General features: G+C 38.6%; 1 protein-coding gene across 2 annotated transcripts in view; it reads right to left on the bottom strand.

The window, feature by feature from the left end:
• Positions 1-8,131: 8,131 nt before the first annotated feature.
• aplp1 (amyloid beta (A4) precursor-like protein 1) overlaps positions 8,132-14,010 on the bottom strand; it is a 40,283-nt gene continuing 34,404 nt past the window's right edge. Inside the window, exons 11-17 of one of the 2 annotated variants that reach the window (XM_030783725.1) lie at positions 13,776-13,875; positions 13,367-13,540; positions 11,970-11,993; positions 11,051-11,118; positions 9,602-9,667; positions 9,311-9,454; positions 8,132-8,273 (exon numbers count right to left, since the gene is read on the bottom strand). In XM_030783725.1, the coding sequence (XP_030639585.1) occupies positions 8,172-8,273; positions 9,311-9,454; positions 9,602-9,667; positions 11,051-11,118; positions 11,970-11,993; positions 13,367-13,540; positions 13,776-13,875 (678 nt within the window). In that variant the 3' untranslated portion in view covers positions 8,132-8,171. The remainder of the gene's footprint in view (positions 8,274-9,310; positions 9,455-9,601; positions 9,668-11,050; positions 11,119-11,969; positions 11,994-13,366; positions 13,541-13,775; positions 13,876-14,010) is intronic. The other variant, XM_030783726.1, reaches the window with a different exon arrangement.

Raw genomic sequence — 14,010 nt, 5'->3', positions numbered from 1 at the left:
TGTATATTTTGGTGTTCCCACAAACTATTTCGGGACAAGAGGAAAAAAGACAAGCAAATGACATTACAAAATGTCAGAAGCATGTCAAGCGTACATCGCTGTTAGAAGTTGGCGTGCTGAGTTCTTATTTATAATCTACAGTCAAGAGATTTATGGTGTTAAGTGTCAGTGGTTGAGGGAAATGGCTGACAGTCCTACTCAGAAGGCTGCAATGTAATGCTTCACAACCGTTACGTCAGAACTGACTCAGTTTAAAAAAAAAAAAAAAAATCATTTCCCAGAAGCCTCATAAAGATCTCAGTGTGTTTTATCTTAAATAGACCCCCTTCCCCTAACACACAAACACACATACAGACACAAACAGACAGACACACACACACACACACACACACCAAAAAAAAACAAACAACAACGTCAATGGGTATATGAAAACCCCTCTCTCTGCAACAGAAAAAAGGAAATACAGAACGTGCGAAATCAAATACACGAAGTGAAAGCAATATATGGTGTATGTAAAAATATTAAAAAGGACTCCTATTAAGGTCAGTAGAAATCTATTCCGTAAGGACCATAACGAGTTGCTCAAACAGGCAAACTACCACACATCAAGCAATTTGTTGTTTCTCTTAGAAAGCTGAGATGTCTTATTAAAATTGCCCTCTCCTTTAAATTGCCCTCTCTTCTGTTAGTCACAGGCAAGGAACACACAAGTGTCTGATACATGAGACACACATGGTTTGGCAGAGTCTTGGTGAGGGGGTTCTCCCGTTCCATCATATGTGTTGGACGCTCTTAAGCTCTGTGCACAGTGGACCGACCCCTCCAGAGCAGTCAAAGTCATTTGGACAGATGTTACAATTAGACTTGAGAGTGTCCGCAGTTCCTCTGGAATGTACTCCGAAGCAGGAGGAGATGATCACTCAGGGATTTGGAGCTGCGCTGATAGTCTCTGACAGGAAAGGAAAGAGGGATTTCTCTCTGTGTTCACAAGTTGAATCCGGAGATCCGTAGTTATACATCCAACGGAGTGGAATGGCTCCGTGGCTCTAACTTATCTCCGTGACTTAACGGCTCGTATAAATTCTCTTTGCCTCGCTCCAGACACATGAGATCTCAACCGCCGACCTAAAGTAGCCTATCTGTTTAGATTTTCTTAGCAGCAAAACACACTCTGGTAAAGTCATGCTGTTCAGAGGCTGGAACACATGACAGAGCATGTGCAACATGATTCACGCTCAGGTTTTCTCCAAATTGTTTTACATGCTTTGATTTCTAAGTGAATATGTGGAATTTCAAAATACTCGAGTGACAAAATTGAAGTAAATTCTTTGCATTACAAAATGAAAGAAAGCAACTTTTTTGGAGTTTTTATTTCACATACTTGAGTATGTAATCTGACAATGGTAGTGATAAACATCCAGGAGATAAATGCATGTGGATGAAGGTAAAAGCTCTTTATACGGCTTTCATCCTATGGACGAGCGTTGGAACATGGTATACAGCTCCATCTAGTGGTAATCAAAGGCACCGTTCATAACAACATGGGCCGATGCTACTGAAAGAACAGTTTGAAAGGAAACAAGACTGTTATGTAAATCAAAATAACATTGCATAAATAATCTTTTCTATTTAAAGATGCTCTTCAGTAGATTACAGCAGACAAATTCACAAACAAAAAACAGCTTTATCGTCTGGAGATGGCCAAGAAAATAAAAGTGAATGGGAAAACAACTCAAAGGCAAATCTTAACATTGAAAAATTGCTGTAATTTTGGAAATACAGATATAATACAAACACTCACTGAAGCAATATAAAAAATAGCATGTGTTGACAGTTTTAACTAACATATTAAAATTTTAAATAAAAAATAATGAAGTGTTGGGCAATGGGATTATTGCAGGCCATTGGGGCTGGGACAGTATATATATATATATATATATGTGTGTGTGTGTGTGTGTGTGTGTGTGTGTATGAGGTGAACAGAACAAAAACAGGACAGACTTTGGACTTTAGTGCCAGTAGAATATTCTTGAATAAATATATGCAGTCAAATATTGACACACAAACATTTTGACTTCCAAATATTCAAACTAATATGTAATCTTCTGTATGGGGAATACTGTTAGTCTTTCTTACAATTAACTTCCACAGAACTACTATGCACTCCGTACCAATGACCATTTAAAAGATGAGCTTTATTTATAATGTAATGTTTACACACTACTGAATGTTGTGGAATTGTGATAAACATGATATGGAGCAAGGAGAATATGTGGAACAAGCCAAAGAAATTTTCACTGAAATGACCACAAACAAGTCCTGTGTGCCTTTTATTTTCTTCAAGAACTGCAATAGTCTTTGAATAAATGTGACTGAACTAGGATTTAAGAAGTTAACTGGCTTTATATGTTATTTATTTCTATATACCTTTGTATTCTTAGTTATCAGTAGATGATAAAGATGCTTGGAGTTTGTGTGCTGAAATCTGCTTCTCCAAAAAGCTCAAATGCATGATTTTATGACAGACTTAGCCCAGGCCACATTATCAGTGAATGAAGATCAAAGTCAAAATGATTGTGTTAAGCCTCCTATCAAAGTCAACTGACCGTGTTAAGTCTCCTATCAAAGTAAACTGACTGTGTTAAGTCTCCTGTCAAAGTCAAACTGACCATGTTAAGCCTCCTATCAAAGTCAACTGACTGTGTTAAGTCTCCTGTCAAAGTCAAACTGACCATGTTAAGCCTCCTATCAAAGTCAACTGACTGTGTTAAGTCTCCTATCAAAGTCAACTGACCATGTTAAGTCTCCTATCAAAGTCAACTGACCGTGTTAAGTCTCCTATCAAAGTCAACTGACTGTGTTAAGTCTCCTGTCAAAGTCAACTGACTGTATTAAATCTCCTATCAAAGTCAATTGACTGTGTTAAGTCTCCTGTCAGTGTCAAGTGGCTGAACCAAGTATGACAAGTAACCCAGCATCAATATTATAATGGGATTTTTAGAGAGACCTTTTAGTCAGCACCTTCAAACTGCTCAGCATATCCTGTCCTAGGGTGGCAGCATGGTACCGAGGGAAGCTACTTTACAAATGGACATGAATGTGACAGTCTGCATATTTAACTGCTTACACTCTGCCAATAATGAAATCAGTGTGGTCATTCAATCTCTAGATCTCTGATGTCGAGGAGCTGATGTGTTGGTGTGTTCTGCTTTAGACTGACAACAACAACAACAACAACAACAACAACCAACTAAAAAAATAAAATTGCATCATTGCTCTCGCTGTTCTTTTACACTCATATATCTCTGGAAAAAAAAACATCCATTCTCTGATATATAACTATGTAATTTTTTTGTCATAGTGTCGGTTCATTTTGCTGCCATCTGAATGTTCTCATTCTTATAACATTATCGAACTCACAGAGGCAAAACAACGGCAGGGAAATAAAACGCAGACAACAAAGAGGGGGCTGCTGAACATGGCTGCAGATGGACTTTACATGTTTCACATTAACATAATAAAACAGGGACACGGATGCTGGTCTTTCTGTGTTCCCCTCCCCCTCACACAGACACACAGACACACATACACAGACATACAGACACACAGACACACATAGCCCTTCCACTGATATTGCTTCAATGTGTTTGTGCCCCTGGACATCTGTTATTTCAGCAAATTAACAATAAATAAATAAATACATAAATAAATAAGTAAACACACACACACACATAAAATGAGAAAAAGTGTTTGAGCTCTTGGCTGCAATTTTTTTTTTAGCCTAGGTTCTTCAGGTAAATTACAAAGATTCTTCCAGCTCTGTTTATTAGTGTTGAGGCACAAGGCTAAACATTAGGTCTGGCCTTTTTACCACAAATCATCCTGTTACCACATATCAGTCTCTCAATTAATCCATTTTATGGTCTTCTTGGTTGGGATTATATAATTCCTATCACTGGAACCTCATTTCCAAAGTAAACCTCACCCACCATATCTTTTGTACTTCCATGTTTTTGATAGAGCTTGTTGAAAGCTGTAAAACTGAGTTTGTCTCAATGGTCAGTGAAGAACTGAAAAGAATGAGCACATGCTGAATTAAGACATTTTGACACTAAACATTAACAGTTAGGTGACACTCATTGGAAAATGATCATTTAATGTGATATTGAACTTAATCAGTGAATTTGATACACAGCATTTTAGATCACTCCCCTGTGTCACTCAGCTCTTTCACTAAGGGGATTCCCTGTTGCACCCAAATGTGTCAGTGCCCTCAAATTTCGAGGGTGACTCTATTTCATTTTCAAGTGGAGTGGATTTGACAGCATTGTCTACTGCCTTTGCCAAAAGAGAGCATGCTCAGTTTACCAGAACAACACTAGTCACAAAAGAATAATGCAGGTTTACCCAGAGTAGTTGCTAAATGGATCACAAATGTGTGTGTATGTGTGAGTGTGTGTGCGCGTGCATATGTGTGATGACAAACGTTGCAGAGTGAAGAGGTTGAATTTATACTCACTGTGTAGAAATAATTAATTACTGTATCATTTATTGTTTTATTTTGCAAATTCTTACTATTGAATTCTGGAACATTCTGTAGACCTGGAACTTTATAATAATAACCTATATTATTAATATGATGTATGGAGTGTATGTGAGTTTGAATGGTCTCTCATATTATTATCATACGTCATCTCCTTTGGAAAGAGTACACTATGTTTCCTTTAAATTCATTACTGTGGACCAGAGTCTGAGAAACAATGTGTGTGAGTTACTAATGAAAATAAAACGAGCCAGGGAATGGGGGTTAGATGTAACTTTATTTCCATTTTTACAATTCACTCTCCCATTCTTAAAATGATAGGTTGTCACAATCCATTTCATTTTGTTCCATGGACAAATTTGCGCAAATTAGTTGATTTTTTGATTACAAACCAGAACATTTTTGTCTCAAGTGAAATTCAAAACAAAAATTGAAATCTTCTCATGTCCTTCAATCGTGCATTCAACTGTATGACCAATTAAATTACATGTAAATACTTGGATACTAGTTGTGTTTGCTTTAACACAGCAGTCAGTTCATTTCATCCAATGTTCTGGCTCAATGTCAGAAGGCCCGCCTAAACTGTCAGATACAAGTGTATAATCCGATGACATACCGCGTTTCTATGGAGTGAAGTAAGGCCTTCAAATCCATTCGTAACGATTAAAAAACAAACAAACAAAAAAAAAGTAAAGATACAAATACTTCCTAAACACAGCGGTGAAGTGCCGAAATTTTACTATATTGTTTACATTTTAGTTGGACTTGTAAGTTTTTTTCATTGATTCTCAAATGAGAGATAACTGTTGAAATGGAAAGAAAAACAAATATACATGTTCATTCACTACAGAATGCACTGCTAGATGCTGGTAAGAAATGTTTGCCTTTTTGGGGCTATATGAGCAAACGCTTTCCCTGTCTATGGTTTCAATAGGTGATCGACCAAGAAAATCGTGAACTTAACAGCGTTGTATAATCAATACGATGACTGAGTCTACTCTCTGTATAACATAATGCAATCGTAACTCACGACTCGTATGCGAATAAAGCTAGCGCTACGCTGCAACATCCTAAGAGAAAAACAGCACCAGAAAGGTGTCACTGAATGCGAGAAAATTCAGAACCCTAACTCACTCAACTATTCCAGTTATTCAGTAATAAAAGTAAAAAGTTGTGTATTGACTATGAATAAATTATGACTTTCCCAGTGTGTATTCACTGAGTTAATTACAAAAGAGGCTTATTAATCGATCGACGTAGAAAAGGGAAAGAGAAATGACTTTATAAACAAATCTAATATTATTATTATTATTATTTTTCAGTGATAAACTGCTTTTGGGGAAAAAGAAGAGAGAAGCTCAGTTACTTTACTCAGTTTTGTGTGTTGATAAAATGTAGAAAACTCAGCAACTTTGCTTGTCCTGTATTCATATTCCTATGACAAAACGACTAGCTGTGGGCAAGCATTTATTAGTATCGTTTCCGTGATTATTTGCCGTTTTGAAGTACTGGACAGCAACAACAATTATTACCAAAAGACGGCAGACTCGCTATGATCAATAGGTAACAATTTAACTAAAAACATCATTTTCAGTTGAGTTTTCGTTCTTTAAGCTTATTCTCAGAAGTTGACGACATATCAGCAAAACTCGGACTATCCCTTCCTGTTTATTCCAGGCTCCACGTGTTCAAGTTGGTAGCACCGATAGCCTACACTCTAAATATTAAATCCAGATTAACGTCAAAAATGGCGCAGAAGCAACGGACTATTTAATTTCAACTCATGATCTGGCAACACTGTCGCCATGGTAAAAATTTGGCTTAGAGATTCCGCACCAAATCTTTGGAAGCATGCAAAAGATTGGAAATAATGACCGCAATTAGGGCCATGAATACAGGTACCAATAAAGGAAAGATTTAGGGCAGGTTTTGTTACTTTTACATCAAAAATGGAAATAAGGCTTATCTTTTATGGTGACCTACAGTTGTGTTAGCCGGCTCTGAAACGATACCAGAACACAAATGTCAAAACAATGTATTAAGATCAGCTTGTGAGTTTTCACTTTAAACCGACCTTGCTATGAACATTGACAAGCTAACCATTAAGTACGGACTGGAAACCAGTTCAGTGATGGAGCAGATGCACTAACGTTCTTACCGTGCTAGGTCACGGACAGTCACGTTTCGTCATCTGCATTTCCCGTGATAAAACAGCTGGACTCTCCAGCCACATTATGCTAACTTCTATAGCTCAGTTCTGACAGCACACCGGTGGTTTTGGGATGCGTCAGGAAACACCAGTTTTAAAGTAAATCACCTGTAATCCACAGCCTAATTTTCCTTTGGGGGGGGGGGGGTACAGTCAGAGCTATTTGTGTAACTACTGCTTAACTGTTATGAGCTTAACGATCTTGACTACTTTTTAAGAGCAAATGAAATGGACAAAGAAATGGTTTTAATGTCTACCTAAAATACATTCAGTCACTTTGTCATTGTCTTGTGCTGGTTTATACAACAGTCCGTTTTCAATCAGCCATGTTATGAAATGTTTGTCTCTTTATGAGCAGCACAAGCTTGTCTTTTCACAGACAGAGCATTTCCAGACACAGCATCAATACAAATCAAATCAATAATAGGAATGTCATTTAAAAAAAGAGAGTACTTTTAGAAGTATATACATATTCAAATTCGTGTAATTAAGACGTTTCCATTATTATCAAACTTGTAAAACAGGAACAACACAAGTACAGTAGCATCATACACTAATTTCTACATGCTTTTTCTTTAAATAATGGACAGATTACGTAGCTACGTTTTTTTTCCTCTTTTTTTTTCTGGAAGTGATACAAGAGCACGAAAAGCTAACCTTCAGCACTGATTCTGATATCATGATACATTTTGGTATATTCATTTAATTCAGTGGCACGTTTCGTGTGGATAAAAGGATCGGAGTTGAATCAAGTGCCAACGTCTGAACCGGATGATTCTGACCGAATATTTTATGAATGTATGGACCGCTAACCCCCTTTTCCACCTTTTCAGCCCACACGACGAAAAATGATCTTGGAAAATAAATAAATTATAACCTTGTTTAATAATAATAATAATAATACTAATAATAATAATTGTGTATTAAGTGTATTTATGTGGGTAAATGTTATTCTGGGTATGTTGTTTTTTTCTTCTTTGTCCTCACAAAGTTATGCATCAAAATAAAAAATATATTACTTTATCCATATCACAGCTTCACGAATATTAAATACAACAAAGCATAATATACTACACATAATTACATCTGTTTTTCAACACATGATGTAAAAGAGGGCTTAAGCTAATTCAGATTTAAACCAGCAATGCTGGGCCCTAACAAGAGATTGAAAAGGCTTGTGTATTCTCACTTATAAATACAAAAACACAGAAAACTGATGGCTTGTTGCCAGACAGTATCCCTCCTTCTCTCTCATTGGTTCTTCCCCCCCCCCCCCCCCCCCCCAAAACCAACTGTATATGGAAGTGGTAATTATTTTTCGGGGAAAAAAAAAACACCAAAAAAACCCAAAACCTTATTGTGTGTTGTTTGTTCGAGTTGAGAGGGGAAGGCTGTGATCGTGCGAGTGTACTATTTGATTCAGTTCATTTGTTCAAAGAATTTGTAGGTTGGGTTCTCATAGCCGTGGTTTTGCATTTTATTGAGCTGCCTCTCCTCAGGGGTAAGCATGGGGTCGACCTGCTGAGAGAGACAGAGACAGAGAAACAGGCAGACACAGAAAGAGGGTGAGAGAGAGCAAAAGGAAATGCCCATCTGATTATGTTTCGCCTAAGTCTCGAGTTACCAATGACCTTGAACGTTTTCACTTCCCAAGGCAGCCACCTGAGCGTAGATTAGTGAGGTTTGCACTACGCTTCCTCTTTGTATTTTTCCACTCCTAAAATTGCGTGGCATTTCAGATGCAATGCAATGCCTTTGGAGAGGAGTGCTATTCATTCGGTTCTACACACACCCACAGTGATCTGGTTTAAAAACCCGGCAAAAGGAACATATTAACCTGCATTTCTGTGGATTGACAGCCATAGTCTGCAAATGACGCAGAGCTAGGATCTCAGTCGGTAATCCCTGATGTGCAACACACAGCTAGGATCTTGGATGTTAATCCCTTGCTGTACGACACACCTGCCAGTCAGCGCCTGAACCAGGTGAGCCGCTTGAAAATCGTGAGAAATCGATCGTTTCCGACTTCTCGTTTTTCCTCACACTAATAATATACATACCCCACCATAAGGAATATCTAATATCAGCCTGATATCTGAATTCAGCTCATGTGGATGAGCACAGAGAATGTTCACAGCTACTCTGTGTTCTGCTTCAGCTATTGATCCAGCACATAGTCCACACACACACAGTTATTACGGCATTATTGACTAGTTATTAATGTTATTCACATTATTAATGGAGTCTCTAATGCAAAGACAGTTATTACACACTGAGTTACTTGAAATCTGGCCAAACCAGTGTTTCACGTAACAATTGCACCCACTGATGCCTTATGTGTATAGATGTGTGCAATATACTCCCTACAGATTAGACAGTGAATACCATCTCTAGCTTTAACACTCTAAATTATTCAGAGAAAGAGATAAAAACTAAAAAAACATAAATTCTTCAATTCTGATTTTATAACATAACCTTCTAACAGCTAATAAACATCATCCAGTTTATAAGAATACAGTGTACAACCTCTTAACCCCTTATGGTAACAGCACACTTACCTCCACAATCCCATGGCTGATGGTACTGTATGGTTTACGTCTCACCAGCAACAGGCTTATAACCATTACCATGGCAATAGCCACGGCAACCACCAGTAGCCCCACCATAGCCCCACGGTTGAATGTTTCCAGGACATCTGGTTGCTGGAGAGAGACAGAATGAAGGAGAAAATTATGGGAATGTCATAAGATTTCAGGGATTTTTTTTTTCAGTTGGTATTTTCTTGTGTACGGTGTAGTTGTGCTATCCCACTCTGTAATGTCCTGTCACAAATGTGAGTCTTTACGTACCAGCTGATCTCGCTGAATGCCTGGAGACTGGTACACCACCTGTTTATGTCCCACAGAGGTGTTGATCTGAGGGGGCCAAGGAAAGAAATATGTGTGTGGGAGAGAGAGAGAGAGAGAGAGAAAGAGAGAGAGAGAGCGTGACAGTTTCATCATCTTTCTTCACTGAAGCTGAATTCATTGCTTTTTTTCATCTCGGTATGATACTTCACTTGAAATAAAGTTTGTGACCATAGTTGCAGGCATAAATGACACACCAAAATGTTGAGGAAGGTTATTTATCTCTCTATGACAGGTTCGAGCTGGTGTTTGGGTGTGTGCGCGCACCTATAAGGTGAGGGTGGTGATAGGGTGTCCTCAGTTAAACTGTGTGTGTGTGTGTGTGAGGTGGATGTGGCGGGTGGTGGGGTGTCCTCAGTTAAAACTGTGTGTGTGTGTTTGCATATGTGTGTGCATGTGTGTGTGTGTGTGTATGAGATGCAGGTGGTTGTGGGGAGTCCCGAGATGCCCTCATAAATGTGAGGCTCTTATGTAAAGTTTTTTGAGACAAAGGTAACAGAGGATTACTTTCAGCTCTGTGCTAATCTTGGAAGGTGTTGTTTTCTAACAGCTATCCTGTAAATGTCTATACATCACTGTTAGTAAGCTTTAATTTGTTCACTCAACTTGTTCACACTGATTATTTCACACTAATTTTCGACTCTAATTTTTGTCTCCCTTGACACACTCAATAACTTGGCAGATCCAGTGACTGTCGTACCTGCCGTTCGGGCAATCCTATTAACCCCTTCTACAATCTGTTAGATTCCTCTCATGTTTCTTTTGGAGTGGACATATCATTATTCATTTTAAGATGTATTCTATTTTACAGAAACATCTCACAGAAACACTGAATTTCAGTTCAGCAATAAATTACTTCAAAGTATAAGTTCTTTAAAAAGAAAAAACAAGTAGTATTCATTAACTGGTTCATCCTCTGTATGTTTCAGTCCCCATAAAGTCACATTTGGTCACTACACAGACAACCACAGAAAGACACTCAAAAACATGTATGGCAGGACTGTATCGCTCTCATTCATTTTACAGTCAGACACTCCTTTGAGAAAGCTACCCATTGTCTCCAATTGGACATAAAAAAATGTAATAAAATAATAACAGATATCTTAATTGAAAGAGGCTTCCAGACAGTGTAACTGAAAAACCCCATTTTACGGCTATATGTCTTCATTTTCAATAAGACATTTATGCTTATGAAGTTCCCAGAAGTATTATGTTACCAGACAAATCTTTTGTGTGGGATAATAACTTCAGTAAGCTTAAAGGCATTCTGTGATGCCAGAGTTGATATATTTCAATTCAGATCATCTTACAACAGCGCTAGGTATCGTGCCACAACCTACGGCTGAAAGATTCTCCTCTCTCTGAAGAAGAGAAATGATTTGTCCTCCTTACCTTCTCTTCGTAATCGTACGATGGGACGCTCTCGGATATAGCATAGTCATACTCATCCACCACGGACACTGTGTTTCACAGAGACAGGACATTACTCCTCTGGCACATGCTTCAGCAAGCAGCTTAGTTTAAAGATCAATTAGACTGGCCTTGTTATAAGCCATTAAATGTTCAGTGCGCTTTTAGATTTTTTTTAGCACTCTTGTTGTGCAAAGAAAACCCTGTGGTAAGTATTATTTCAGGAAACGTCTGATATCTGCAGTGCACTCAAACAGCTCCATCCAAACCCTTTTGTTATTAAGCCCAAAAAAATTTGTGCTACTAATTTTTTTCGATGAATTTTTGTGTTCTAGTGAGACAATGCTAAACCTTATCGTCATGCGCAAAACATGTCAGGCATGTCAGAGTCAAACATGCTAATTTTATGTGGTCCAGTTATACAATGGGATATAGTACTTTTCTTGGCAGCCTCTCCAAGTTTTGTGTGGCAGTCTATTGCGAACATGGCTTGTTGCCTCAATGCAAGTCTCTGTGTCCTGTTCTATAGCCAAACAGCTGTTTTCACAGTAATATCATCCTAATCAGCAAAAGATTGGGCCTGTAGTGAGCTAATTGGTTTTGGGTGTGGTGAGGGCATGTGTTTGTCTTGGCCAATGAGTATAACCCACGTTTTCCCATTTAAACATTGCAGCCTTAGTCTTTATCCACTTGTCTACATGGAGTGCATCACATCTTACTACTGTATTTAAAACAACATTGAAAAATATCAATTTGGACTACATCACCTGAAGCAATTAAAATTGTAAATAAATGATAATAATTATGTTTATTACAAGTGTGTCTGCAGCAAAACTGGAGCAGTTTGAGCATAATAATCAAGCCAATGAACTGTCATGGCCTCACCTCCCAGAAAACTCACCTTTCTTATTGCTCAGCTGTGGATCTTCACAGAGTCATGAAAAAGAGAAACAGAGAAAACAGTTAGATTTGCCCTTATTTTGGCAATGTTGATGTGTGTGCTGTGCTGTGTGTGTGTGTGTGTGTACGAACAAAGTTCATAAAACAAAGTTCATTTGCCAGCCTTGTCCTAATTCAAGTTCAAGTTTATTTAGAGCCCAATATCACTGTTTACAGTCTCAAAGGGCTTTACAGGCCACAACAGTCAAATCAAAATATGACGGCACCCCCTGACTTAATCCTCATGGCGGGCAAGAAAACCCCCCCCAAAAACCCAAAAGGGTGAACTGTTTTGACAGGTGAAAGGTTTTGGATTTCTTCTACTCTACTTCAGTAATAAATAAATAAATAAATAAATAGGAGAGGATGCTACATTACTCAGTTTAATGCCAGTTAGGCCCAGAGCTGTCAGTGTCACTATTGCAGGGCTTATTAAACAGACTAAAACTCCAAGCGTGACGTGGTAAATATGAAATTATAGGAGGACCAAAAATACACAGGGTTTTGTATCATCAGTGGGATTCTATTGGCACATAGCAGCACTGCTGCCAAATGGCTGCCTTGAAATGCTTCCAGTTCTCTCAGTCTCATTCACTTTTTCAGATTTTCAGGGTTTTTTTTTGTCAGCTTATGTATGCAACTGTGAATCACTGGACTCTTGGCATTTGTCTTTATTAGGCAGATCATTTGTCTTTGGCTCTAAATTTGTTTATGTAAATAGGACTGAGGTATAACCAAACTCAAAACGTCTCATAGCAGCAGTGATGATGTCATCATATTCAACTTTTTGGCCTTTGATTGGTCACAGCCAGTACCTTCAGTTAATGGATTTGATAATTACCTCATTTATTGGCAGCTACATGTTAGATTTATCATGTTAGAGTAATATTCTGATACCTAAACATATCATCTGAGGACCACTTAAAGTCGTAACCCGACTAGCTGTTCGCTAGCTGTCCGTTAGCTGTTAGCTAGCTAGCTATAATAGCCCATGTGAATGCTTGATATTTGAAAACAGGGGTGATACTCACTGACACCTATGTCACAAACACTGAACTTCAGGTTCTGTACTATTGTTCTGTACTGTTGTGGTACAGTGCCTTGTTAGTGTCAGCTCTTAACTATCAACTGCATCACATTATGGCAGCAACTTCAACTTTCTTGTGCTTCACTACAGGAGGATTTATGATGTTTAATATTTCATTCCTAAGACATTTTAGAGTCTGACACAATAATAATTACTGCCCATGAAAAAGGCAGTCTCAGGACATGCTACTGTGGTGAGCAATCACTCTTCATATAGCAGGACGTATTATGCACATTCACAAAGGCAAATCTAGTGTGAGTGATGGGAGGTACCAATTCGGGGTGGATAGGGGCGGTTCTGGAAGACAGCTTCCTCCTCCTCCTCATCCTCCTCATCCTCCTTCTCCTCGCTCTGGGCTGGCAGGAGCTCCTCTGTGGTGCGTGTCTCGGAGAAGGATGTAGTCATGAGCTCGCTGATATCTCCTCTCACACTCCTCACCAGCTCCTCTGCAGAGAAAGGAGGCGAGAAGAGAAGAAGAGGAAAGGGGAGGGGAGGAGAGGAAGTATGTTAGTCTACTGCACTGAATCATCGTGGCATATCTATAAAGCATGTCATTGGCTCACTTGTAAACATGGAATAATTTGGGATACCACCACATCTGGTGGAAAGAGCTAAAATGAGACTGTGGAAAACAGAGGGATAGGGAGAGAGAGGGAGAGAGAGAGAGCGAGAGAGACATACGGATGTCGTTGTGCAGTTCCTCAGCCAGCATGGGCACTTTGTAAAGCAGTGCTAAGCTCTGGTTCATTCTCTCCTCAATGACATGTAGGTGAGTATAAACCTGCAAAAGATAAGATAATTAAATACGACATTATGAAAACCATTGAAGAGCAATTCAGAGAGTATCACTATTAACAGTGGCTAGTTTACTTACAAAAAGTCTGGTTTCCTATAAAGTCTATAATGTGATCTTGGC

Source organism: Chanos chanos, chromosome 9 (assembly GCF_902362185.1).
Source record: "Chanos chanos chromosome 9, fChaCha1.1, whole genome shotgun sequence".
Lineage (NCBI taxonomy): Eukaryota > Metazoa > Chordata > Actinopteri > Gonorynchiformes > Chanidae > Chanos > Chanos chanos.
This window is presented reverse-complemented; position numbering and strand designations above follow the sequence as displayed.